Here is a 27110-nt window from a genome sequence, read left to right as displayed (position 1 = left end):
CTTTAGGCCCACATCCACAGAAAGAACACTGTACAGTTTTAGTCTGAACAGAGATCCCTCCTATTGGCTCAGCTCTTCCACGATGTACTGATGCTACAAGAGGATGCAGAGCCCAGTTGGTGCCTGAGCCTGAAGGCTGAAACTTGTAGGGGCAACTACTCATCTCTGGTCTCTCAGGGTCCTTTTCTGCATATGCAACAGCCTCATAATGGGTTTCCAGCACCTCCTGAAGCTCACACCAGGACGTCATCCTGTCTCAGACATGGAGGGCTTTCAGACTGAGTGCAGGAAGGATGGAAACTCCTTCCACCTGAGGATCCTCTGAATGCATAGCTGGGTGCTCCTGTGCCCTGAGTCACAAGGTCAGAGCTGGACATAAACCGCCTGAGAATACAGAGTAAGAGACCAGGGCCCCAGCCTCCAACACTCTCAGGGAGTTGACACATCCAGTGAGGTCAGCAGTACAGAGAAAGTGGAATCTTGGGAAGTGCTTCATTCCCATGGGACTCTCTGTTGTCATTTACTTGTTTCTCATTTTGCAAAGATCTGATTTCTCCTTCAGTAGAATTTTGACTCAGGCAAAAAATTATGCATTTTTTTTAAACCTCTGTCGAAATTTCACCCAAGTTATCCTATAGGACTGGAGGACAGTGATTGCTCTAGTACTTTTGACACTCCGATGGGCCGAGATGGCCTGAGGTTGGCTGTGAGTTATTTTCGAGGAGACTGTGTGTCTACATTTCATTTCCAGTCTCATTTCTCAAGCAATCATCTCTATAGTGAAAATTTTCAAATGCATCCCTCTACTGTTATGAACTCTAGTGCATTGTTCCAAGCAGTCACCATGTGCAATAGCACACCACCGCTGCTGCCCCTGTCGCTCTGGCACACAGGATTCCTGTATTGGTTTTTCCCAGTCTACTTCCTTCTTATATGGTCATATTTTAAACAACATTTACAGCCAACCTTGACTGTTGCAGGAGTGTTCCAGTTGTTAAAATGCATTCCCAAACCATATACTTTATATTTATGTTCCCATTTCTTTTTCTACTGTGGTAATTTCAGTTGAGTTATTTCACAGGTGAAGATTGTTTTTCTTTTTTAAAAATGTGTAGGAGAGTGGATCTGTGCAAATATGTGGTACATGTGCACAGGTTCTGAGGAGGACAGAAAAGAGCATCAGGTCCCCTGGAGTTACAGGCAGCAGTGAACCACCCATGGACATGCTGGGGAGGGAACTAAGGTTTCTTGGAAGGACAAGGACCCTTATCTGCTGAGCCATCTCTCAAGCCCCATTAAAGGGTCTTTAGTCAGAACATGCTTTTGTTTCCTGAGTTAATCCTTTAGTTGATTTTTCTCTGAGTGTGCCAGGCTTTGTGGGGCTGGGGCTTGTTCTCCTTGGGAGGGGCTGGTCCTCTCCTGTTTCCTGGATCCCTAACTCCATACAACCTCAGGGTCATCTCAAAATGTCCTTTCCCCCCACTGCACTCCACCCAGACTCTCAGGCAGGTCTGGTCTGGGAGGAGCTTCAGGCTCAGAAGGCTGGGAGGGAACTCTGCAGTGTCTGGCCTGGCAGGGTTCCTGGGTGGGGCTGACTGGTTGCAGGAGGAGGGACATTCAACAGCCATCCTGACACCACAGCCCAGGCCTTGGTTCCTTGCTTCTGTCTCCAGCAGCCAGACAAGCACCATGAAGAGGCTGCTGTGCTCTCTGCTGGGGCTGCTGTGCACCCAGGTTTGCTGTGAGTCTGGCTGTCCACATTCAGGGACAGAGAGGATGCTGTCAGCACATGGAGGGTGGGGAAGCAGCTCAGGAGTCCTGCAGAGCTCCCACCTTCTCAGAGGACATGGGGGTGTGTTCAGGGTTCTGTGGATGCTCAGTGACCCCATCTGTGTCTCTTTCTCTGTTTCTAACCAGGGGTGAAAGGTCAACAAGTGAAGCAGAGTCCTGTGTCCTTGGTTCTGCAGGAGGGAGAGAGTGCAGAGATGCAGTGCAACTTTTCAACCATAGTAGCCCAAGTGCAGTGGTTTCACCAAAGTCCTGGGGGACACCTCATCAGCCTGCTTTCCAATCCTTCTGGAACAAAGCAGAGTGGAAGACTGACGTCCACGACAGTCACTCGGGAACGTCACAGCTCTTTATACATTTCCTCCTCCCAGACCACAGACTCAGGCACTTATTTCTGTGCTATGGAACCACAGTGCTCCCCACACACCTGCAGCCAGTACACAAACCTTCAGCTGAGTGGGCATGGCCTTTCCCAGTCACAAGACATCAAAATTTCATCACAGAACATCTGCTTGATTTAATATCCCTTTTCTGTATAGGTAGAGTTTTGAGTTTTAACTTCAGGTAAGCTTTTGGCCATGTAGATTAAGGCTTTGGGTCTTTAAATTCTCAATATATATAATCCCTCTTGAATCATAAATGCCCATCTTAAAAGTAACTAGGAAGCTGATGGGAAGACAGAAACAATGTGATCATTTAAGCCCCAGTGTGCTGAACTCACAAAGGATGAGGAGAAAGGGAATGAGAGGCAAAGGCAGGCTTCCAGGTGACCCTGCTGTGAACAGGGTCAGTGTCAGTGAGGAGAAAACAAACTGTAGCAACACCAAGAACATCAAGTCATGGAAGATACAGAGTATTCAGACAGCTGGATGCTCCAGTTTCCTTTCTGTTGCTGTGATGAAACTCTCTGAGAAAAAGCTACTTAGAAGGTGGAAGGACTTATTTAGTTTTCACTTCCAGGTCACAGTCCATCATTGGTGATTATCAAGGCAGGAACTCAAATAAGAGATTACAACAGAAATCATGGAGGAACTCTGTAGCTAGGTTACTCACAGACTCACACTTAAGAAGCTTTCTTATGTGACCCAGGACTCTTTCCCACAGAACGGTGCCACCTACAGTGGGTTGGTCTCCATTTAATTCATTAGTTAGAAAAAATGGTGCTTGGAGTTTTAGTGCCATTTTATTGAATTTATAGAAGATGTTGAGGATATTCAAGGTATTGAATCTTCTAATTTATTATTTTGAGTTACCCTTTCATATACTTAACTTTACTCATCATTGCTTTGAAGTTAATCTGATGTCTTTAAGAAACAAAGAGAACAACGGCTATGAGAAAGTACTCAAACATATACCTTGTTCAGGTAACTTTAAATAGAAGATCTAAAAAGTCTTACACCACAGTAAAAGAGAATGGATGACTCATTCTAAAATGAGCCAGATGAGCAGATCCTGTGCAAAGGAATGTGTGTGTGTGATAAGGACAAATAACTGGAATGTAATTAGGGATTGTGCTGGTTTAGCAAAGTTCTGGTTGTAGGTTCTCCTCCAAGATCCATGACTTTACTAACAGATGGAGGCCATTGCAGAAAACCACAACCAATGAAGATGCTGAGTTGCAGAGTTTATTCCCAAAGGCAATCTCTACAGTGTAACTCCTGCACTTAGGGCTCTGGAAACATTGACAAAAGGGGAGAGAATATGATAAGAACCAGAAGATCGGGGAGTTTGCTGTGAAATTGTGTCTCCTAAGAATGTTAGAAGCTACACCCATGAAGACTCACCAAGATGACTGCCTAAGCATGAGCTGAACAGGGACAACACAATAGACATGCTAAAGTGGGTGGAGGAAAGTGCAAAATGGGAGACAATGAAGCACTGGCACCTAAGGAACGCTGGTAGTGGGAGATACAGTATTTCCCAGGAAAGAGTTTACCAATTGGTTATCCAATACAGACTGGTCAGCCTAGAAACTATGCTTACAAGTGACATTGTACAGATGAGCAGGTTGTATTTATATATTTAGGAATAAATGTGTTTATACATACATGTGTAACAACCATTAAAGAAAGAAGAGTCCATAAAGTTGAAAGAGAGCAAGGAGGGGAATTTAGTAAGTTTGGGAAGGAGGGATTGATATGAATATATTATAATCTCAAAAATTAAAAAAAAAATGATAACAATGAGTGAAAGAAAAATAAACTTTATGGTTTAATAATCACCATTGTAAAATCAGTCTATATAAGTGGTCAATAAAATATGACTCATGTAAAATCCAAACATTTGTTTATTTTATAAGCTTTATTGTAAATAACAAGCGTTGCCACCTCTTTTTGTCTTATGACTGGCTTCTCTCATTCCGTAGAATGAAGCAGTTTTAGGTAGAACAGAAAGATGGGGAATCATGAGGGTGCATGGAGAAAAGGCTGGAAGGGGGAGGAAAGAAAACTATGCTATAGCTGACCTCAACAAAGACACAATCACTTTCCATTTCAAAAATATTGGCTCCAAAGAGTCAACACCTTTCTTCAAGGCATGGGTGTCTAAGCTCAGGACGCTGTTGAGTGAAGACCTCATTTGTCCACAGAGGGGCAGTGCTGCTTCAGAGCAGGTAAAGGTTGTGGCTCTTCCACACACTCTCACTAAGCTAGGGATGATTATTTAAAACAACTAAACCGTTATCTCCTGCTTAAGTTTAACTAGAGAAGAAAATATGTATCTGCCTAGCCACTTACCTATATTACACCTGCTTATCCTGGGCCCATAGTGTGGACAAACAGGAATTTGCAAGTGAACACTATGAAGGTATGTGCTATACTTCAAAGGCCACATCACCTTCTCTAATGTACATTTCTAAGGTTGTCACCCACACTTGGTACAATCTCCTGACACAGTGATATGACCTGTGCCTAGAATTATGGTGTATACTCTTTCCACTGGGAAATCTACTCATGATTGGAAGCCAGTTCAATATTATCCTCCATCAGGATCTTCTCTGACTGGATCAGGAAGCAGTGTCCACACACTTTCCTTCATCGTCTTGTCTAGACACAGGTGTCTTCGGTAGGCTTCAGTTTTCTGTTCTTGAGTGCTGAGACTAGAATGAAGATTAGAACAGTGTGTGCCATGAAAGACACGCGAGCACTACTATACAGTAGGCAGTTAGGCACTCAGCAAATACACAGAATTTCTTCCTTATCCTGTTTAACTTTTTAAGTTTTCAAGTCCCAATTTTCAGTTATTTGATATTTTAATATCTAATGAAAACTTCAGAAATAAGAAGTCCATTTGATATAAATACCTGTCCTTCCTGGTAGTATCAGAAATCCCCCACCACTAATAGTGAGCATCTTTGTTCTGCATCCCCTGTTGTCCATGTCACTGGCCTGTTTTCACTGAGCAGCCGTCTGTGTCATCAGAACAACCGTGCAGATATCAGTGCTGTGTGGTGCTGAAATTCACGTACTTCTTTTTAATGAAGGGTTAAAGCTTTTTGGAGGTGCATATGTATGTACAGGAGAAAATAATGTGTGTGTATTTTTCAGCACTATTTGTGATTTGAGGCTAAACTATTTGATGTCTGAAACATCATGGAATGTATTCACCATAGATGATGGAGGTAGTGTATGCTGGATAGATGTCTGACTGAAGAGAGTAAAGGAAAAAGAGAAGACACCACAATGTAAAATGAGGAACAAAAAATGGCTAAGATGCTGATGTATAATTTGTTTAGATAGAATTTTATTCTTTTTTCTTCTCTCTCTCTCTTTCTCTCTCTCTCTCTTTCCTTTTTCTTTCTTTCTTTCTTTCTTTCTTTCTTTCTTTCTTTCTTTCTTTCTTTCTTTCTTTCTTTTCTGAGACAGTTTCAGGTAACAAGACTGACCTCAACCTTGTTACATAACTAAAATGTCTTTCAATTTCTGATCTTCCTGCCTCTACCTTCTAAGAGTGGGAATTACAGGTACGTGCACCATGTCCAATTTTTTTTTTTTTTGTGCTGGCAGCCAAACCAGGGTCTTATAGCTGCACTCTACTGACTGAACTACATCCTCAGGCCTTTCTTGGAGAATGGAACAATGACCATTGCCTGCTGTTGGGCTGAAATTGAACCTGTGATGACGTCACATATACAACACAACCCTCTCTGCTGTAGCTTCCTCATAGTCCTTTAACTCCTATTATTTACAGTATAGAGGCTGTCTACTTTATCAGATGATGGTTCATTTATTCTCCACTTCCACTTGACGCCTTGTTGATATCAACATATAAAGCCAAACTGATTTTAATACGTGTATTAGATCTATAAAATTAAATATGAGGGCAGTATTAAATGTTTACTCAAACTCAGGATGAGACCAGTCAAAATGTTGCATTCTTGAAGGTGTGTGACCTGTGAAAGTTACAGAATGTTTTCCATACTCTCTCACTCATCTGAAGATCAAAGCATTTCCAGAGTAATATTACTAACTTCAAATTTCTTTTCCACAGGTGTATTCTTAGATTTAGTTAACCTGGTCTTTATTTTAGAAGAATACAATGAAATTTACACAGCTGTAACATATATGCAGAGGGCCCAGATCAGACCCATGAAGGCTCCCTGGTTGTTGAAGGCTCCCTGTTCAGTCTTTGTGAGCCTCTGTGAGCCCAGGTCAGTTTACACTGTGGGTTTTTTTTATGGTGTCCTTAACACCTCCGGTTCCTACAGTCTTTCCTCCCAGTCTTCCACAGGATTCCCTGAGCTCCACCTAATGTTTGGCTGTGGTTTCTGCCTCTATTTCCATGAGCTGCTGGGTGAAGCCTCTCTGATGACAATTGAGCTAGGCACCAATCTATGAGTATAGCAGAATATCATTAGGAATCATTTCATTGACCTTTTTTTTTTTTTTTGCCAGTTGTGTTTGGTTCTATTCTAGGTCTCTGGGCCATCCAGCCTCTGTGTTGTGGCCCTCCAGGGAGTGTCAGGTGTGGGATTCCTTTTGTGGTATAGGTCTCAAGCTGGACCAGTCACTAGTTGGCCAGTCTCACAATTTCTGTGTGACCTTGAGCCCAACACATCTTGAAGGGAGGACAAATTGTTTGTCTAAGGTTTTGTGGCAGAGTTGGTGCCCCAATCCCTCCACTCAAAGTCCTGCCTGCTTAAAAGAGATGATCAGTTCAAGTTTTGTATCCCCATTGCTAGGAATCTTAGCTAAGGTCACCCTCATATATTCCTGGAAGTTTCAATTACACTAGGTTTCTAGCTCATACTTGAGATACCTCCCTCCCTCTTTCCAGTTTTCTCTTACTGTACTCTCTCCCTCCATCCTCCCTCCACCTGAAACCTCCTGTTCCTAGACCCCATCTAGAACCCTTCCCCTGCCCACCAGTGATGGTCTATGCTATTTCCCTTTCATAGCGAGATTCATGGGTCTCCTCTGCCCCTTTGAACCCTAGTTGTTATTTAGTTTGTCAGAGTTTGTGGATTGTAGCATGATTATTCTTTAGTTTATGGCAGTCTTATTTAGGGTTTCTATTACTGTGAGAGACACCATGACCATGCCAGATTTTATAAGGAAAAGATTTAATTGGGGTTGCTTGCTTACAGTTGCAGACGTTCCGGCCATTACCATCATGTCAGCTAACACGGCAGTGTACAGGCAGGCATGATGCTGGCTACTTCTAGATCAAAGGGCATTAGGAAGTGGACTGACTCACTGGGAGTGGCTTGAGCATATGTGAGACCTCAAAGCCTGCCTCTACAGTGACACACTTCCTCCAACAAGGCCATACTTCCTAATAATGACACTCCCTATGATATTATGGTGGCCAATTACATTCAATCTACTACAATGGATAATATCCACTTATAAATAAGCATGTTGGTCTTTCTGGGTCTGGGTCACCTCACTCAGAATTATCTTTCTTGTTCCATCCATTTGCCAGCAAATTTCCTGATGCTATTGTTTTTAATAGCTGAGTAATACACAGTAGTGTAAATAAAGACTGGTTATTTAAAAGTTATACTATGGTTTATATTGTGATACTAAAATAACATCTTGTGTATCAACAAAAAGGGCTAGATTATGGCTAAACAATGCTGTTTTATGTGCCAGGTTGACAAGGGGTCAGTTGTGATGGTTAATTTTTGTGAACTTGATACAAACTAAAGATACCCAGGAAGAGGGACCCTCAATCAAAGAATTTTATTTGTTATAATTGTTTGGGAACATGTTTGTGGACATTTTCTTCATTAACAATTGACATGGAGGGCCCAGGCCACTGTGGGCTTTGTCATCCCTGGGCAAGAGGTCCTGGGTTGTATAAGAAACAAGATGAGCAAGTCAGGAGGAGCAAGCTAGTGAGCAGATTTCATATATGTTTTCTGCCTCTGTTCCAGATTGAATTCCTGAGCTGGCTTACTTCAGTGATGGACTGTGATCAGAAATGTAAACCAAATGAATATCCCCTCCCTCAGTTGCTTCTGGTCATTATGTTTGTCTTAGCAATAGAAAGCAAACGAATTAAAAACCAGAAGTGGTAATCCATTCCTGGCACTGGCATTTTCATTTGTTACCCTGTGCTGTCTACCAGGCTTATTTTTGCCTTATAATAGGGTAATTCCATTTTAACTCTTTTTGTGTATGTTTGTGTATAAGCTTCTACAATGGAGAAAATTTTAAATTGATCCTTTCTTTAATATTATAATTATCACAATATCAGCACACATTAATTTACAAATTAGTGGGTTTGTTGTAAAATTCTAATATACACATTTGTAGTGATTTCCTCATATTCATCTCTCCTTCACCCTCTGTTTTCCTCTCCTCTTCCCCGAGTCCTCACTCCCCCTTCCCTTACTCATTTGTCTAACTTCTATTTTCAGATAATCTTTACTTTCATTTTATTTCCTTCTTTCTTCATTTTTTAAATGTTTTCACATATGAAAACACATATGTGTTGTGTTTCTCTACATGGCTTTCAATACCATCCATTTTCCTGTGGATGGCTCAAATTCATTTTTCCTTGTGGCTGAATATTACTCTTTTGTTTCATGGGCGATATTTTCCTCATTCACCAATTGACAGATGGTACCTAGGCCATGCCTTCACCTTGACAACCATGAATGGTGCTGTAATAAACATTCAAATAGAGGTGTCTCTCTTATAGGACCTCAGTTCCCCTGGATAAATTCTCTTAAGTGGATCATTGCGCTCTCTCTCTCTCTCTCTCTCTCTCTCTCTCTCCTTTCTTTGTATCTTTCAGAAAATACATACTGCTATTCTTGGTGGCTATATCAACACACATTTCTACCTACAGAAGGGTAGACTTCTGAGGAGGGCATTTTTGATTCTCAATGACTGTATTTTCAGTGATTCTAAATTTGAACAAAATGGGGAAGTGCTTTCTATGTCATAAATAACTTTAGACAAAGTGTTTGTGAGAGGTGGAGCCAGTTGAAAGAACTAAGGTGTCTGTGAAGTTAGAGTCTGTATTCTGGGCAAGATAAAAGGCCATCTAAGTTTCCTCAAGCTTCAGTCTGGGAAGAATGGACAAGATCCTGAAAGCATCATTTTTAGTCCTGGCCCTTTACCTAGCCTGTGAGTCACGGAAGAGAAAATTCAGGATGTGTAATTAATGTGGAGCCATGAGGGAACTGGGGACAGGACAAAATCACGAATGCTGAAATTACAAGCAGATATACAAACCTGGCAACCTAATGACATTTGTTATTTCTCTGCACAGGGGTGAGTGGCCAGCAGCAGGACAGACGTGACCAGCAGCAGGTGAGACAAAGTCCCCAATCTCTGACAGTCTGGGAAGGAGGGACTTCAGTTCTGAACTGCACTTATGAGAACAGCGCATTTGACTACTTTCCATGGTACCGGCAATTCCCTGGTGAAGGCCCTACATTTCTGATAGCCATACGATCTGTGTCGAATAAAAAGGAAGATGGAAGATTCACAGTCTTCTTCAGGAAAAGTGATAAACAGCTCTCCTTGCACATCACAGATTCTCAGCCTGGAGACTCAGCCACCTACTTCTGTGCAGCAAGTACACAGTGCTCTCCAGGCACCTGCAGCCCATACCCAAACCCACAGCTGAGGCTCCAGCAAAACCCTGCTGTGGGGCTGAGCCTGGCAGAGGTGCAGAGGGGTTTTCATTTGCAGGAGCAGGTGACAGGTAACACAGTGAATGTAAGGATTAGAGACTCATTCAGGGCACAGACAGACCAAGGGGAAATAAGGACTTGCTTTTCTCCAGTCTCCCTTTGCTCCTCAGGCACCAGTAGAGTTTTAGACCTATTTCCTTCACTAGTTTAATTGACTTGTTTTCCTGAGTGGTTGCAAAAATAGTTCTCTGTGTGGGTGGTTTGTATCAACTGTGAAGTATGAGTCCCCATCTTCTTACACTCTTGTCAACAGTGTTATTAGTGTGTGGTTATTACAGCCCAATGTTGGTAGACTTTGTACCATATGTGATAGAAATCATATAGAATTGTCTATTACCTCCATTTCCTCTGATGACCAGGGAAGTGGGGACTCATGTGACCTCAAACCTCTTCTACTTCCTTTTGTTTTTCCATTTATATTTCCATTTACCTTCAAGAAATTCAAGTATGTAAACCAGGACCCACTCACATGGATGCAGGTGTGTTTACAGTCGACCAATGTCATCAGTGGGGGAAGAAGAATTCAATTTACTCTTATTATGAAAGTACATAACTTTCACTAAAGAAATGATTTAACAGGTATATTTCATAGATGAAAAAAATAAAATTTGGAATATAAATATTTTTAGCTAACAGAAGCAGCTGCAGTCTTTATGGCTATTAGCAGTGCACAAAACGGACACAGGACTTCTCATTGCCTAACCGTTTGCAGGGTTTGCTCACGCAATGCTGCATAAATTCTGACAAGATTTCTGCTGGAAAAAAACTTTTATTAGTTTGTGAATTTAAATGTTTTCATGCCACATAGTTGATGATCGTGTTGGCCCTAACAACCTAGCAAGCCAAGGCAGGAGGAATGCTTTAGCCTAAGCTTGGGAGTCTAGCCTGAGCAACATGGTGAAACTCTCTCTTAGAAAACTAAAACCCAGCTCCACACAGACCCTTTAATAACGTGTGTTACCATAGAGTGATGTGTGTAGGTATTAGTTAGGTCTGCTTTTTTTCTGTTGGCAGGATGGTAGGATTAGGAAAGGGAAGCATGCTGGAATTGTTCCACTGACTGTACAGAAGAGTAGATAACAGTGTTGCTCCCATATTAATCCCAGGAACCAGTAGAAGCCGTGGGGTGCCACCAATGCATCATGAGCACAGGTGCCTCATTGCAAACATGGCTGGCACATTCAGCTGCATAATGTTCAGACACTGTATTTGAATGGCATTAATACATTAAATAAATTGTAAATAATAAAACAATAGTAAATGCTTCAACTTACCAACTAAAAGCCACAGGCTAACTGGCTGGATCAATAAACAATACCAGTCATCAATTGTCTCTAAGAAGCACCTCCTTTCAACAAGAACATCAAAAACTGACAATTAGAGCATCCACTTAGCAGGCCAAGTAAGTCTAATTCCTGAGAAAGTAAACTTCAGACCAAAGCTAGTCAGAGAGATGAAGAAAGCCACTACACAGCCATAGAGGGTGAATATTGTGCATGTGGGTGTGTGGAGCTTTAGAGCTCCCCCCAGTCCAACTAAAACACTAAATGACACGAAATGTCACATGGGGTCCTAATCAATAATGATCCAAGACTTCAATGGCTCACAGTGACTTTAGCAAGCTCTCCTAAATCAAAAACCAGCAAAGAAACTTCAGAGCTCATGGGTTCTGAAGGCCACTGCTCTTGTTTTGGCAGGAGAATCCAGGAAGACAAGGGAAGGCAATACGCACTTAGAGAACCCACTAAATCGAACAACGAAATCTTTTTAACACATGTAAAATTTATACTCTCTACTCTGAGGAACAAATGCCTGATACTTCATTAGAAGTGATAGAAGTCAACAAGGAAGACAATTTTTAAAGAGCTTAAAAAAAGAATGAACTCTAACATCCTATGACCTTGACATTTGTTTTCAGTTGTATGTGTTAAAATTTACTCAAGTTGGACTCAGTGGCATTGCTCTACAGTTTTAAGTGACATATGAATCTGAGGCAGAGGATTGCCAGTTTTAGGTCACCCGATGTAACATCTACTGTCTGCCTAAAATAAAACAACAACAAAGTTAAAAAGCTGGAAAGTTCATTCACACCCTGGGAAATAATTTTTGCAACGCATAACTCTTTACTTTCTTTTAAGAAGTAGAATCTTTCCATGCTGCTCAGTCTGACCTCACACTATTATTACTCTGTGTTCACGTGGTCCTCTTTTCTCACCATCCCAAGTTACCACAGGCAAGAGCCACAATGCCTGTTTCTGCAATGTGTGTTTCTGAAATGGATCCAAATACAGTGTATGTAAGAAGTTTATAAAAACAGTAAGAAAAGATGTAATCAGTAAAAAAGGTAAAGCTTAGGTATATCACAAATCATTTTCAATAAATAAGCATATAAACACATACAGCATTGTTTTTCATTAAGAAAATGAAATTCCAGGCCAGCATATGTGTGTCATCTGTGTTCTTCTGAGCATCCAGAGAATATTAGTGTAATCATGAGGAAATGACACCAAGAAGTTTGGGAAAAATAATTACTATCTTTCATTTTGTTTTGTTTTGAGACTGGGTTTCTCTATGTAGCCCTGGCTTTCCTGAACTTGCCCTGTAGACCAGGCTGGTCTCAAGTTCAGAGATCCACCAACCTCTGACTCCTGAGAGCTGGGATGAAAGATGGCTGCCACCACCACCCAGCTAATGACTATCACTAAAGAACAGATACATTTTCTAGAAACTTCCATCATCAAACCCACATTAAGAGAAGACAGAGCAGAAATAAACCACAGACCTGAACATTGAAGAAAAGAAAGGTTTTAGAGAGAAAAATAAAGTGGGGTGTTTAATTACTATTAACATGTATGAGAGACGACAAAACATATTTCAGAATCTGCCTAATGCAGACATAATAACCTCTATCTGATAGCTCTTATTTTTCTCAGTTTGGTGTTCAGGATTGAGACACAGCTTTCTACGACTTTGAATAGTACCTCTGAGTTTTATTGTCAGCCAGAATGTAGTACCCTAATAGTGTGTGTGTGTGTGTGTGTGTGTGTGTGTGTGTGTGTGTGTGTGTGTGGTGAGAAGCAGTGGCCCAGAGCAGGGTGGCTGGATGTCTCAGTAATGGTGACATTATTGGATGTATCTGTCCCTAAGAGAATGGAGAAAAAGAAGCCAAGCTTAAATACATACTGCCCAAGGATCAACAGATCTAATGATCGTTATCACTGTTAGCAGTGCTGAGTGTCTCAGGAGTCTCTTCTGCACTCCTGGGATTTGAAGTACAAGGAGCCAGAGGGAAAGTTATTACGGGAGCACACAGGGCACATTTCCCTACCAGGACCTCTGTCCCCTGCCTTTGCCATCCTGCCCATAGTGCTGTCCCATCAAATCCCAGCATGGTAATGCTCTGCACTTCCTGTAAGTCTTGACTCAAATGCAACCACCTGTGAAGACTTTGTTTAAATCTTTGCATTTTCCTTCCTTGAAAATCAGGTTCTAGCACAATACAAATGTAGAAAAGGAAGTAGTTATTTTTTATAGTTTTTATTTATATCTTAAATACTTTTATTGGTCTTAAAGAAATAGTACCCAGAGTAATGAACTTCTGAAGGAGTTAGAGAGAGGGATATGTGTGGATGGGAAAGCATGAGCAGCCCCCTGAGAAGGGAAGTTTCTAGTTCCTAGAAGATGAAGAGAACTGGCTAAAATGTAAAGTATGGTTATTTAAACAGGACCAACAGAGGAAACAGGAGGACCCAGCGAGCTACAAAAGACTCAGCTCAGAATCAGTTTAGTGAACTCCCAGCCTAGGGTGTCTCCCATCCCTCAGGGATAAAGTTTTGCTTTCTCCTCTTCTGAGGCTCATCTTCTGTCTTTCCCAGACATTCAGGCCTTTGTTTGTCACAGGGAACGTACTCTGCAAAATCCTAGGTGACCACCAGCATTACTGTTGTACCCCCATCCCCTTTGCCCCTCCTTCTGACCCCGCCTTTGAGCCCCTCCTGATGTCACACCACCTGTATTCGGATCCTCTGTAATTTTCTGCTTCTTTTCCTTTTTCAGCCTTACACTAAGATCTCTTTTTTCTTGCTCCTGGCCCCTTTCTGATCCTAGGGCCAATGACATTCCTCCACATAGCTATGTATATATAAACATTAATCTAGGACATGTACATGAGAGAACACATGTAATATTTATCTTTCTGAGACTCAAAAGGAAGGAGTTTTTACCTGAAATTCTGCCACCAGGGGTCTAAGTAAAGTACTTTGATATTTAGCTGATCTCCTGGCTGCCCTCTAGTGCTTATGAGTTAAATTGTGCTATCTTTGCTGATCTGAGTTTTGTGATTGTAATGTTAGGCAGGATTCAGGCAGGCAATTGTCCTGTTTGATCCACGGCTGTCAGGTATTTTTGTGATTCATGTAGGAGTGCCAAATATGATTCGTGACTGTTTTGGGGTGGTAAAGCAGAAAACTGCTTAAGATATGGAACTTAGTCTTCTTGTCCAAGGTGGGGCATTTTTCTTTGCTAAGTGAAATTTATGCCTATACTCTGCCCCTCTTTATACTCCAGAAATATCCGATGTGTAGGAACAAGTCACTGATGGAGAAGAAGCTGCTGTAGGTAACTTGGCATAGTGAGCTCGGCCTCTGACCCTCCCAATGTAATCCATGGTTTTCCCATTGGCGGTAACACATGTGACAGATCACAGATGCCGGTGAGAATCCATGAAAGCTGTCCTTAGGATGCACTGCCAAGTAGATCTCAGAAGACTCCCCATGGGCTTTGTCTTGTGGGCAGACACTGCAACCTCAGTGAGTGCCTGCTGGTCTTTAATGGAGGACACGGTTAGCAGACCCAGCAAGTGTCTGAGGTACTGGAGCTACTGTGCTGGGTGGTTTCCATGTGTTTTCCTGTTTAGTGCTTACTGGACATGCCAGAGTTCTTGAAGCTTCCCTCCTTGAACAGCATAGCAACATTCCAGAGACTAAGACTTGGGTTGAAGTTCTGGACCTGCCACTTAGTAGCTGAGGGGAATTTGCCAGATTACTTCATCATTTCCATGCTTGATTTCTTCATTCCTAATGTGATTGTTGGTAACATCTACTGAAATGTTCACTGTGATGGATAAATGAAATGATGGCTGCCAATGCTTATTATTAGTCCATGCCACAAAAGTGTACAAAGTTATTTACAGAAAGGGAAATTGTATGTGTTAGGGAATGAATGCCTTGCCTAGTGCCACAAAGTGCCTGTCATAGCAGAGCTTTCTTTCCATGAACTCATACTTAGAAACTCAGTTTGTTGTCTTAATGAATGACACCAGTGTGCTTGCCTGCATTCTTCTTTAATTATCTGTTTAGTAGAATTCCCACAGGAGAAGAGATTAAAATTACTAAGAAAATCTTATTTTTTAGTTAATATGCACAACAATGTTTCTTTATGAATTTTCATCCACACATATCATTGTTTGCTCATATTCATCTCATCGCCATCCTTTGTTCCAATCCACTTCTGCCAGGCTTCTCTTCCTCCAATATTCCCAGTCTACGTTCCTCTCTTTCCTCTCTCTCTCTCTTTATATGTATATATATATATACATTATATAATATACTGTGGTGGTATTGTGTTCCCCAAAATATTGTGTACCTTAATAAACTTATATGGGGTCAGAGAACAGACAGCCACTAGATACAGAGGCTAGAAAATGGTGGCACTCACGCCTTTAATCCTAGCACTCCAGAGACAGAAATCCCTCTGGATCTCTGTGAGTTCAAGGCCGCATTGGAAACAGCCAGGCATGGTGATTCACGCCTTTAATCCTAGAAAGCAGCCTTTAATCCCAGGGAGTGGTGGTAGAAAGCAGAAAGGTTTATAAGGCATGAGGACCAGAAACTAGAAGCATTTGGCTGGTTAGGCATTTGCCTGGTTAAGCATTTGGCTGGTTAAGCATTCAGGCTTCTAGCAGCACAGTTCAGCTGAGAGCCATTGGGATGAGGACACAGAAGCTTCCAGTCTGAGGAAACAGGACCAACTGAAGATCCAGCGAGGTGAGATAGCTGTGACTTGTTCTGATTTTCTGACCTTCCAGCGTTCACCCCAATAACTGGCCTCAGATTTGATTTTATTAATAAGAACCTTTAAGACTCATGCTACAATATACATATATTGTATATAATATAAAATTACAAACATACATATTACATTATATACATATAATGTATAAACAACCTACTGGGTCTATTTAGTATTTTCTATACCTACATGTGTTCAGGCCTGAGAAGTCAGGATTGGAAAACCTACATTGTGGGCTGTCCCTAGAAGAAACTGATTCTAACTCTGTGATTATACCTTTGTCGACAGGTTTGACCACCTGTAGTTCTTCATCTTTGAGTTGAGCCATGTGTATTCTCCCTTATCCATGTTGACATGCCAATTGGTGTTATCTTGATGTTAGCTTTGCTCAGGCAGCCATATTTTTGAGATTTATACTTGCATTTCCCTTGTCATTTCTAGCAGAACCTATCTAGCAGCAGGCATTCTAGTTCTCTGTCTCTTATAATCTTTCTGCCACCTCTTTTGCGATTCTCTTGAGTCTTAGGTGTAGGGGCTGCATTGCAGATTTTGCAACATAGGGTGTCTTACTCTTTGTATTTTGACCAGTTGTGGATTCCTAACCCATGGGGAAGAACAATGTACATAGATTTGTCTTTGGGGATTGTCTTGACTGTTCATAGGTGTAGGGATGTCCAGCCTACTATGGGCCAAGCCATCTCTAAGCAGGTGGTCCTAAATTGATAAGAAAGCTAGATGAGTATAAATTGACCTTCAAGCCAGATAGTAAGCCACATTCTCCTATGTTCTTGCTGTATCTCTTTATCTGTAAAGTGTGTTACTTCACTAGGGGTAATGCTGTATAGAGTAGCAAGCAGTCCTGGTTTCAAGTTTATGAACTGATTCCTTCAGTGATGGACTTTGTGATTTGGCGCGATAAGCCAAAATGAAGCTTTTGCTTTCCCAAATTGTGTTTTGTCAAGGTATTAGCCAAAGCAACAGAAAGGAAACTAAGATATCAAGTCCAATAAAGATTGTCAGTATGTGTATGGGTGTGAGCCATCCACTGAAGTATGGGAAACCTACAAACGTCTACATCTTCAAGAAGAGTGGTTTCTCCTCCTCCTGTCAACTGATCATAGTCCTCTGCATTAGTAGGGCCTATAGAGAACCTCCCATTTGTGTGTGAATTTGGCTGGCTTAGTCTCATGTAAGTAATTCTCATGTAACTAACCACACACATCAGTTGAGGTAGAACACCACATGATCACTTTTTCTCTGCATTTTTATTGGCTGAAGTTATTGTTTCATAAGGAGTGAGGACTACACTTATCTGTGTGTATAATAATAGATATTTAGAATGTAATTCTATTATGCTGGTTTAGTAAGGTGGTGGTTGTAGTTTCTTCTACAAGATACCTAACCTCACTAGCCCTGGGTAGTTGGCTATGTTCCCAGTTCCAGGCTTGATTATCCTCTTGTTGAGTTGTTTCTTATGTCCAATTAGAGAGCTTTTGGTTGTCATCAACATATGAGTACTAATATTGCATCCTTAGGTTCTTATACCATGTTCATGATTGTAGTTTATAGGCATAACAGCTGGGTAGAATAATTGTTTGCTTCTTATCCTTGGAAACTTTGATGTCACTCTCTGGTACCATGAAAATTAATTATCAGGAGGAGGGGCTTCCAGTCAGATCAAGCTGGGATCCTTTGGGTCCTGTGTTGCATAATGTCATCAGCAATAGAGACTCAGTGACATTTCTGGGATGCAAACAGGTCAAGAGTAATAGTCTATAATGCTTTAGGAGTCTCTTGAAATTTTTTGACCAACAGCTGGAATGAGGAATTCCCGTGACTGGTATTGAGGTTTTTGTTTGTTTAAGGTATTTATGGCTCTTGGGAAAAGTACTGTCAGCACAGATGGAAACATTTAATTTAAACTATGTATGTAAAGGTGTGCACACGTATACCTATACTTACATATTTTATGTAATTTTAGCCAAATAGATACTAATATGACTTCTTAAAACTTTTTAAAATGTGATTACTGTAATTTCACCCACCTCCATCTCTCTCCTATGTTGACCTCCCTTTCCCTCCTCTAATTTTTCCTATTTCTCCCATTAAATTATGCTTGCCTTGCTTCCCCAACCACATGTTCCCTTTATACCTTTCTGGCTTTTGTGGTTACTCCAGGTTATATATTTGCATTTGAAGATTTGGAGTTAGGAGCCTCTACAGTTTCCATTGGAGTTAGGAGTTCAGTTGCAGAGTATGTGGTATTTGTCTTTCTGGGTCTTGGTCAACTCAAAATATTTTTTTTCTAATTCCATTGATCTACCTGAAGAGTTTATAATGTGGTTTTTCTTTATATTAAAGAATATTCTATAATGTATAGGCGCCACATTTTCTTTATCCAATCATCAGTTGAAGAACATTTATGTTGTTTCCATTTTCTAGTTACTGCGAATAGAGCAGTAACGAACATAGCTAAGCAAGTATCTGTGGAGTAGGATGTACAGTTCTTTGGAAATAGACCAAGAAGTGGCACAGCTGGGTCCTGTGGTAGAATCATCTTCAGTGTTTTGAAGATTCTCCACACCTGGTCCAGAGTAGCCACACCAGTTTATGTTCTCCCAAGAGTGAATACGGGTTGCTTCCCCCCACACCACCTCCCCAGCTCTTGTTGTCAAGTGTTTTATTGATTTTAGATACTCTGACTGGGGTGAGATGAAATCTCAAAGTTATTTTAATCTGCATTTCCCTTATTGCTGAGGATGATAAATAATTTTGAGATTTTTTAAGTCATTTTTATTTCTTCTGAGAACTCTATACAGTCTTGTCTTCTGACCATCTGCATTTTCTTCACCAGGAAGTGATGGAGTGTAAAGGGCTGGTTTAATGAGACTTGTGGAGATGGCCTGAAGTCACTTTTGTTGGTGGTGTCAGTCTACTAGAGGGCACTGCAGGGTTCCTAGAAACTATTTTTTCTTAAGTTGCCTAGAGGGTTTGAAAAGCCAAGAAGAGACATAAGGCAATCAACCCACAAAGCAAATAGGGGGTCATTGTGTGGAGTTCACTGGATCTTTAGCTCTCAATCATTCTATATAAAACCATAGCTATCTAGAGCCTGTTCACTGGATCTTAAGTGTTTATAAGTCTATTTTAAGAACAATTCTCTGAACAGATGTAAGCAAAATAGAATCTCGTTGGGCATTATGAGGATGGACAGTCAAGAGAAAATGTCTCCACTGCTTTCTTTTTTAGTTTTATGTTTAAAATTTCCCAAATTCAAAGAAATAGAAATTATTCCAATAACCTTTATATCATATATAATATATATGTATATCTTTCTCTCAATCATATATAATATATATATATATATTATATATACTCTAAACTAGAAAGAAAAAGAATAACTACTTAAGAATAAAACTGGGAAATATAAGATATGAAAAAGTAGAAGATAGGGGGCCTTGCTGAACTTGAACAGGCATTCACAGCCTGGTCAGAATTAGCAGTGTTTTCCTGAACAGCTGTGGGAAAGAGCTGGGCAGAAGGCAAGAGATGGAAAATAAATCATAGTAAAAACACGGGCATGCCTCATTCTTCTTATGGCCAATAAAACTGTCCTTGGGAACATTTTGTATGCACATGATGATCTGATAATTTCAAGAAATTCTTTTTATTCCTTACAGTGCATTGCATGCTGATATGTCCCATTGTGTGATTTAAGATGTCAGGATTTTCTCACTGTGTATATTAACTACACTGAAGGGTGGTCCTAAGCCCAGGAGCACATGGCCAGGAGAGAACGAACCCAATAGTGCTTTGTATCATATTGCTTAGTTTGGTTTTCTCTTTTTCTGTTTTGGTCTTATTGGTCTTTTATCTATATTTTACATTTATCTGTCTTCTTGTGTTTTTTGGGTTTTGGGTGTGTGTATTTCTTTATTATTTTTTAATTCTGGTGTACTTGTTTGCATGTCTGTTTCCTTTCTAAGGAGAGAGAGAGAAAGAAAGGGCACACATTGGGTGGGTGAAGAGGTCGAAAGATCAAGGGGGAGTTGGGAGATGGGAGACCACGATCATAATATATTGTAGGAAATTTTTTTTTTTAAAAAAAAAAAGGTCAAAAAATCTTGCTAGGATTCTGCATTGCTCTTCTAACCCACTGGAGCCATCAGTTTTCACACTAGTATTCTGCATTTGTGAATTCTCCTTCCTCACATTTTTGTCCAAACTCCCCTTATATAAAATGTTACATTAGAAATATAGTGTCCTGGGATCCGCATATTGTTCTCCACAGTTGTGGAGCAATTGCCTGCACAGTCATGAGGTGGAGGTGGGTGGGGTTTCTTGTTCAGATGAAAGAGGACACTCAGTGATTTGAAGAGAACCTGCTGTGTGTAAGCACAAGTGTGTCTGCCCACAAGACTTCACACCACCCCTCAGAGCTAGAGAGAAGACACCCCAGAAATTGGACAGGGGCCATGGAGAGGAAACTGGAAGCTGTGCTGGGGATTCTGTGCGTGCAGATTTGCTGTGAGTTGTGCTCACTTAAGTTGCTTTAGGGGTTCTCCAGAAATGTCAGTGGTGGAGGGGAATGAGCCAACCCAAAGCTCCTGTGCAGTCATCCTCATGGTGTCTCCTGGGATATTAGACAGGTGTGGGTGAAGACCCCTCACTGATTCTGGTTTGCTTTTGTTTCCCAACAGGGGTGAGAGGAGTTGAGGTGGAGCAGAGTCCTTCAGCCCTGAGTCTCCAGGAGGGAACCAGTTCTGCCCTGAGATGCAGTTTTTCTGAAACCCTGACAACTGTGCAGTGGTTCCGACAGAATCCCAGGGGCAGCCTCGTCAATCTTTTTTACCTGGCTCCAGGAACAAAGGAGAATGGGAGGTTAAAGTCAACATTCAACTCCAAGGAGCGCTACAGCACCCTGCACATCAGGGATGCCCAGCTGGAGGACTCAGGCACCTACCTCTGTGCAGTACAAGCACAGTGCTCCCAGCAAGCCTGCAACCTGGCCCCAAACTGCAGCTGTGTGTGCAGCTACAGTCCTACCACAGGGAGCCTCTGAAGGAGGCTTTGCACAGCTGTGTCTTTATCAGATCTCCACCAATTACAAAGAAGGTATGAGGAAACACAAAAATAACACAGCAGAAATTCACACCTAAATTCTGCTGATGCGATATTGACTTGTAGAAGGATGAATGCTCAGAAACACCAGCACACATGACTAATATGTACAGTTTATTTAATCATATTCTTGTACTAATGTCATAAAATATAAATCTCTCTTGCACACTCCAGAATCATTTTGGTCTCTTCTCAAAACTGGAAACTGAGAACAACTTTTTTCATCCTGTGTTTAGAGAGAATGAGACAACATTTCCAGCCAATCTGCTCAATATGATCCGTTCCCCCTCCCTCAACTCCTTGCAGATTCTGCCCACCCATCTAACTCCACCCCTTCTTTCTCTCTCTTTAGAAAACACACAGGCAAATAAAAAAAAAAACCAAAAAAAAAAAAGAAAACACACAGGCAAATAAACAAACAAATCAAAATAGAACAAAACAAACAGAAAAAAGCATGAGAAGTACATATTTATGCAGAGACATATGCATACACAAAAATCCATAACAACACAAAATTGGAAGCCATAATATATAAGCAAGTCCCCAATATGGCAATATAATGCCCACATAAAGCATTATGAGGAAAAAAAATCTCTAAAAATACCATTGAGTTCATTTGAGTTGACCATCTACTGCTGGGCATGAGGCCTGCCCTTAAGTGTTGTTTGTACAATCCATCAAACTCTGCTGTCAAAATTTAAATTTTCCTTTGTGAGAGGTTGTCAACTGGCAATAGCTTCTTGGTTATGGATAAAGGGTCATGGCCACTTCCCACTCTATGCACTGGGACCCATTCTGTATTGGACCTGTGCAGGCCCTGTGGATGCTGCCACCATCTCTGTGAGTTCATATGAGTCAGTCTAAGGGTTTTCTGGAGCCCATTGTTTCCTAAGTGTCTCCCATCTCCACTGACTTTTACTCTTTTTTTTTTCTTTTTTAAAAAAATTTTCCAGACAAGGTTTCTCTGTGTAATAGTCCTAGCTGTCCTGGAACTCCCTTTATAGACCAAGCTGGCCTCAAATTCAGAGATCCACCTGCCTCTGCCTCCCAAGTCCTGGGACTAAAGGCATGTGCCACCACCGCCAGGCTCCACTGACTTTTACAATCTTTCTGCTTCTTCTTCTGAAAAATTCTGTGATCCTGAGGAGAGAAGTTTAATGGAGACATTTAGGACTGGGTGTTCCAAAGTCTCTTATTCTCTGCACATTTTCCAGGTGTGGAGTTGTGGGTCTCTATATATGTTCCCAACTACTGTAATTTAAAGCTTCCCTGATGATGGATGAACAAAACATTGATCTATGGGTATAGCAGAACATCGGTAGAAATCATTATATTGCTACGTATCTTTAGGGGAACAATTATATCTGGGTTTCCCATAGGTCCATGGCCTATCTAGTCTCTGGTTCTTGGCCAGGGGAGCAGATCATGCATGAGTTCCATCTCATGGAGGGGGTCTTAAGTCCATTCAGAGTGTGGTTGGTTACTCCAATATCATTTGGGCCATTATCACATCAGTGTATCTTACAAGGTAGATCACCATTGTAGATCAAAAGATTTATAGCTTGCCTGGTATTTAACTTTCTCCCCTAGCAGTTTTCAGAGTACCTTCTTATATCACCTCAACTTCTCCATGTTCAATGAGATATGAAGGTATTGTCTTCAACAATAGTATCTTACCATCCATTTGTGGAGCACAACCAATAGCCTGATTTGTTTGAATGTTTCCATGGGGCCACATTGGCCAACAACTCAGATGACAAACATTCTTGGCACTGGAGGTTTCTGTTGATGTCTTCCTGATATTGGTGTTTTCATTTAGATTTCTTTCATATATATGAAACATTATACATATATATATATATTTGTGTGTGTGTGTCTGTATGTGTTTCTACTATAGTAGGTTTCCATATGACCTCTCAGATGGAGCTTAGTTTTAGCTGTCTCTCCCCATATTCTCTCTTCCCTCCTCCTTTCTGCCCCTCCCCATCTCTTTTACTACCTATTCTACTTTTCCCTTATTCAGGAAATCCTTCCCTCTCCCCTAGTCCTCTACTCTATTCCTAACTTCTGTAGGTATACAAATTGTGGCAAGCCTATTGAAGGGTTAAAAGCTAATATCCACATTTAAAAGGATATATACTATATTTTTTCTTTTGGGGTCTTGGTTACCTCACTCAGGATGATATTTTTTCTAGCTCCATCCATTTACTTGTGACTTTCATGACTTAACTGCTAAGTAATATTTCATTGTGTAAATGTACCACATTTTCACTATCCATCTTTTGTTGGGCATCTAGGCTGTTTCCAATTTCTGGCTATTATAAATAGAACAGCAATGAATATCAATGAACAAGTGTCTCTGTAATAGGGTATAGAGTCCTATGAGTATATGCCCAAAAGCTGTATAGCTGAATCTTGAGGTAGATCTATTCCCATTTTCCTAAAGAATCAACATACTCATTTCCATAGTGACTCTTAAAGTTTGCACTCCCACCAGCAATGGAAGAGTGTTCCCCTTACCTTACATCTTCACCAGCATAAGATGCCACTTGTTTTATGGATTATTGCCATTCTGACAGGTGTAAGATGAAATTTCGTAGTGCTTTCAACTTGTATTTTCTTGGTGACTAAGAATACTGAACATTTCTCTGAGTGTTTCTCGGCCACTTGTTTCATCTTTTGAGAACTCTTTGTTTAGCTCTGTGCCCATTTTTAATTGGGTTTTTTCTTTTTATGATGTTTAGTCTTTTTAGTTCTTTATATATTTTAGATATTAGCCCATATTAGATGTATCATTGGTAGTGATACTTTCCCCTTCTGTAAACTGCCACTTTGTTCAAATGATCATGTCCTTTGCCCATACATAAGCTTTTCAATTTCATGAAATTCCACTTATCGATTATTGTTTTTAGTGACTGTGCTATTGGTGTCCTGTTCAGAAAGTCCTTTCCTGTGCCAATGAGTCCAAGACTATTCCATATTTCTCTTCTATTAGATTCAGAGTATCTGGAGGTATGTTGAGGTCCTTGATCCATTTGGACTTGAGTTTTGTACAGGGTGGTAAAAATTATTCTACTTTCATTCTTTTACAAGTAGCCATTCAATTTGGCCAGCATCATTTGATGCTGCTGCTGTCTTTTTCTGGTATATATTTTTGACTTATTAATCAAATGAGGTGTTCTTAGGTGTGTGGACTTAGGTTTGGGTCTTCAGTTCTTTTCCATTGACCAGCATATCTGGTTTTATGCTAATACCATTCTCTTTTTTTCTGACTACAAAATTGTAATACTATTGAAATATGGAGTTGTGATATTTCATGTAGTTCTTTAATTATTCATCATTGTTCCAACTATCTTAAATATTTAGTGCTTCCATATGAGGGAGAAAAATAGTTTTTTTCTATTTCTCTGGAGAATTGTGTTGGGATTTTGACAGAGATTGCATTGACTCTATCAACTGCTTTTGGTAGAATAGCTGCTTTGCCTAAATTAATCCTACCAATCTATGAGCTTGGGAGATACTTTCATTGTTTGATATCTTCTGTTTCTTTCTTCCATGTTTTAAAAGTGTTATTATACAAGTTTTTCACTTACATGGTTAGAGTTTATCCTAGATATTTTATTATTCTTTCAGGCTATTATAATAGGTGTTGTTTCCCTGATTTCTTTCTGATGTTTTTAGATTTAACAGGTTTTTTTCCCTTGAGGTATCAATTTTTTTCTTTGTGTGCAATACCTGAGATTCCTTCTCTTATGTCTTCTGCTTTGTTGGTGAAGCTTACCTCTGAGTCTTTGGTTTGATTTCCTAAATTTTTATTTCCGGTTTTATCTCAGGTTGGATTTTCTTTAGTAATTCCATTTCTACTTGCATATCTTAAACTGGTTTTTTTTTCATTTTATTCCACTGCTTGTTGATGTTTTCACAGACTTAATTAAAAAGTTTATTTATATCATCTTTAGGATCCGTGGTAAAGTTCATAATATCTGTTTTTGATCCCCTCGTCTCATGATTCAGCTCTGTTGCATTTTCAGGATCTGTTGTAAGCAGGGTTACTGGGTTCTGGTGGAGACATATTGAAAACAACATATCTGCATTGTCAACAAGAACTCACTGAAGTAGAAAGAACATCGCAACTGAAAGCCCATGAGAGACCTGAAAAAGCATTTCCTGAATGCCATAACTCTCCAGGACAAGTATTGACCTAAGTGTGTGTCTTCAAGAAAAGGAAGAGTTGCTTGATGAATGATCTAAGCATTTTGGGATATAAGAGTGGTTTAATAAATACAGTTCTAGATAAAACAAGTGTTAGACATACACACACACATACACACACTTAGAACACATCAATAAATACATTTACGTACAAAAACATTATGTATATATGTTTGTATATGAAGCATTATACATATGCTTTGTTAGATTTAAAGATAGGAAACAGGCTCACTAGTGTGTACAAATACCATTCTTGATCTCTCTGCACTAGAATGCACTTGATATAACATATTGCTTTTTCATGTGTCTGAGTCCTTCACAGGGTCAAAAAACACTTAAGCAGAGGCCTCACTGGTTAAGGGTGCAACCACAAGGTGGTAGTAGACCTCAGCTGCTGGGGAGTATGCAGAGGATTCACTTCCTTGTATGCTGATTGTGCAGGCTTAGGGCAGAAGCCCAGCCTTTCTCTCAGTGGCTGAGTGGATGACTGAAGAGGTAGAATTGTTCCTGAGAAAGAACAACACCCTGTAGCTATAGCTGACCTGCTAGTCATCACAATCTAAACTGTATCTTAACTTAATTGAGAATAACAATGAAGACATATGTTCCTCCTTTATTCGTGTTTCTATGGCTGCAGCTGGATGGTGAGTTAAGATTTTAGGACGACAGGATATTCAGTGGATATTTCTGAGACACCTAGGATGGATTCTATTTTATTCAGATTTTTTTCTAGTGACTGTAGAAAAAGAGAATACTGGAAAGTGACAACATGACAATCTTTCTCCTTTCTTTCCATCTTTCTGCACAGGGGTGAGCCAAGGTGAGCAGGTGGAGCAGCATCCTTCCACCCTGATAGTCCAGGAGGGAGCCAGCACTGTCATCAACTGCACTTATGTAGACAATACCTTGTACTACTTCTCTTGGTATAAGCAAGGACCTGGAGAGCATCCTCAGTTCATTATTGACATTCGTTCACCTGTGGAAAGAAAGCAGGAGCAAAGACTGATAGTTTTACAGGATAAGAAAGCCAAACACTTCTCCCTGCACATCACAGACACCCGGCCTGGAGACTCTGCCATGTACTTCTGTGCTGCAACTGCACACTGCTCCACATGCACCTGCAGCCTGTCCTCAAACCTGTCACGGGCCTGGAGCCCGGTCCACATCCTGTGTCACAGGCCTTCAGTACAGCATGTGTCAGTTGTTAGTTGACAAGTGCCAACTACAGTGCACACATTAAACACACAAAATAAGTAGGTTAGCTTCGAGTCACTCTGAACAATTTAGAAGAGTTATCTCCTTTGTTTTTTAAAAATTTATTTTAAAATTAAAATATAATTTTATCATTCCCTTTTCTCTTTCCTTCCTCCAGCCTTTTCTATATCCCTTTCCTCACTGTTTTTCAAATTCATAGTCTCTTTTTATTTAACTATTATTATTACATATGTGTATAAATACAAATCAGCTGTGTCTGATTACTGTTGCTTATATGTACATAATTTTAGGGCTGACCACTTGGTATAGGGTAGCAAATTAGGTGTATTATCCTTGGGGATGAATAATTCTCCCTCTCTCCTGTAATTGTCTGTAGTTCTTTGTCTAGAAAGTGGACCACCATGAGACTGGAGCAATAAGATAGAAGGTGGAATCAAAGGGCTACTAATAGGAATAAATAAATAAAATTATCAGGTGATGTGACATTATATATAAGAGATCCAAAAACTCTACCAGAAAATTTCTACAAATTATCGATGAGTTCATCCATGTAGTA

General features: G+C 40.4%; 3 gene segments (V, D, J or C); all 3 read left to right on the top strand.

Moving 5' to 3' along the window:
* The first annotated feature begins 9313 nt into the window (after positions 1-9313).
* Positions 9314-14004, top strand: LOC131918985 (T cell receptor alpha variable 23/delta variable 6-like). The segment is given in 3 exon segments: positions 9314-9365; positions 9511-9948; positions 13994-14004. Coding segments are annotated over 3 exon segments (501 nt in total).
* Positions 14005-20481: 6477 nt separating this feature from the next.
* On the top strand, positions 20482-21068 carry LOC131918984 (T cell receptor alpha variable 22-like). The segment is given in 2 exon segments: positions 20482-20533; positions 20707-21068. Coding segments are annotated over 2 exon segments (414 nt in total).
* Positions 21069-25931: 4863 nt separating this feature from the next.
* Positions 25932-26551, top strand: LOC131918983 (T cell receptor alpha variable 13-1-like). The segment is given in 2 exon segments: positions 25932-25983; positions 26148-26551. Coding segments are annotated over 2 exon segments (456 nt in total).
* Positions 26552-27110: the final 559 nt, after the last annotated feature.

The sequence above is a fragment of the Peromyscus eremicus genome, chromosome 9, assembly GCF_949786415.1.
Source record: "Peromyscus eremicus chromosome 9, PerEre_H2_v1, whole genome shotgun sequence".
NCBI classification, from domain to species: domain Eukaryota; kingdom Metazoa; phylum Chordata; class Mammalia; order Rodentia; family Cricetidae; genus Peromyscus; species Peromyscus eremicus.
This window is presented reverse-complemented; position numbering and strand designations above follow the sequence as displayed.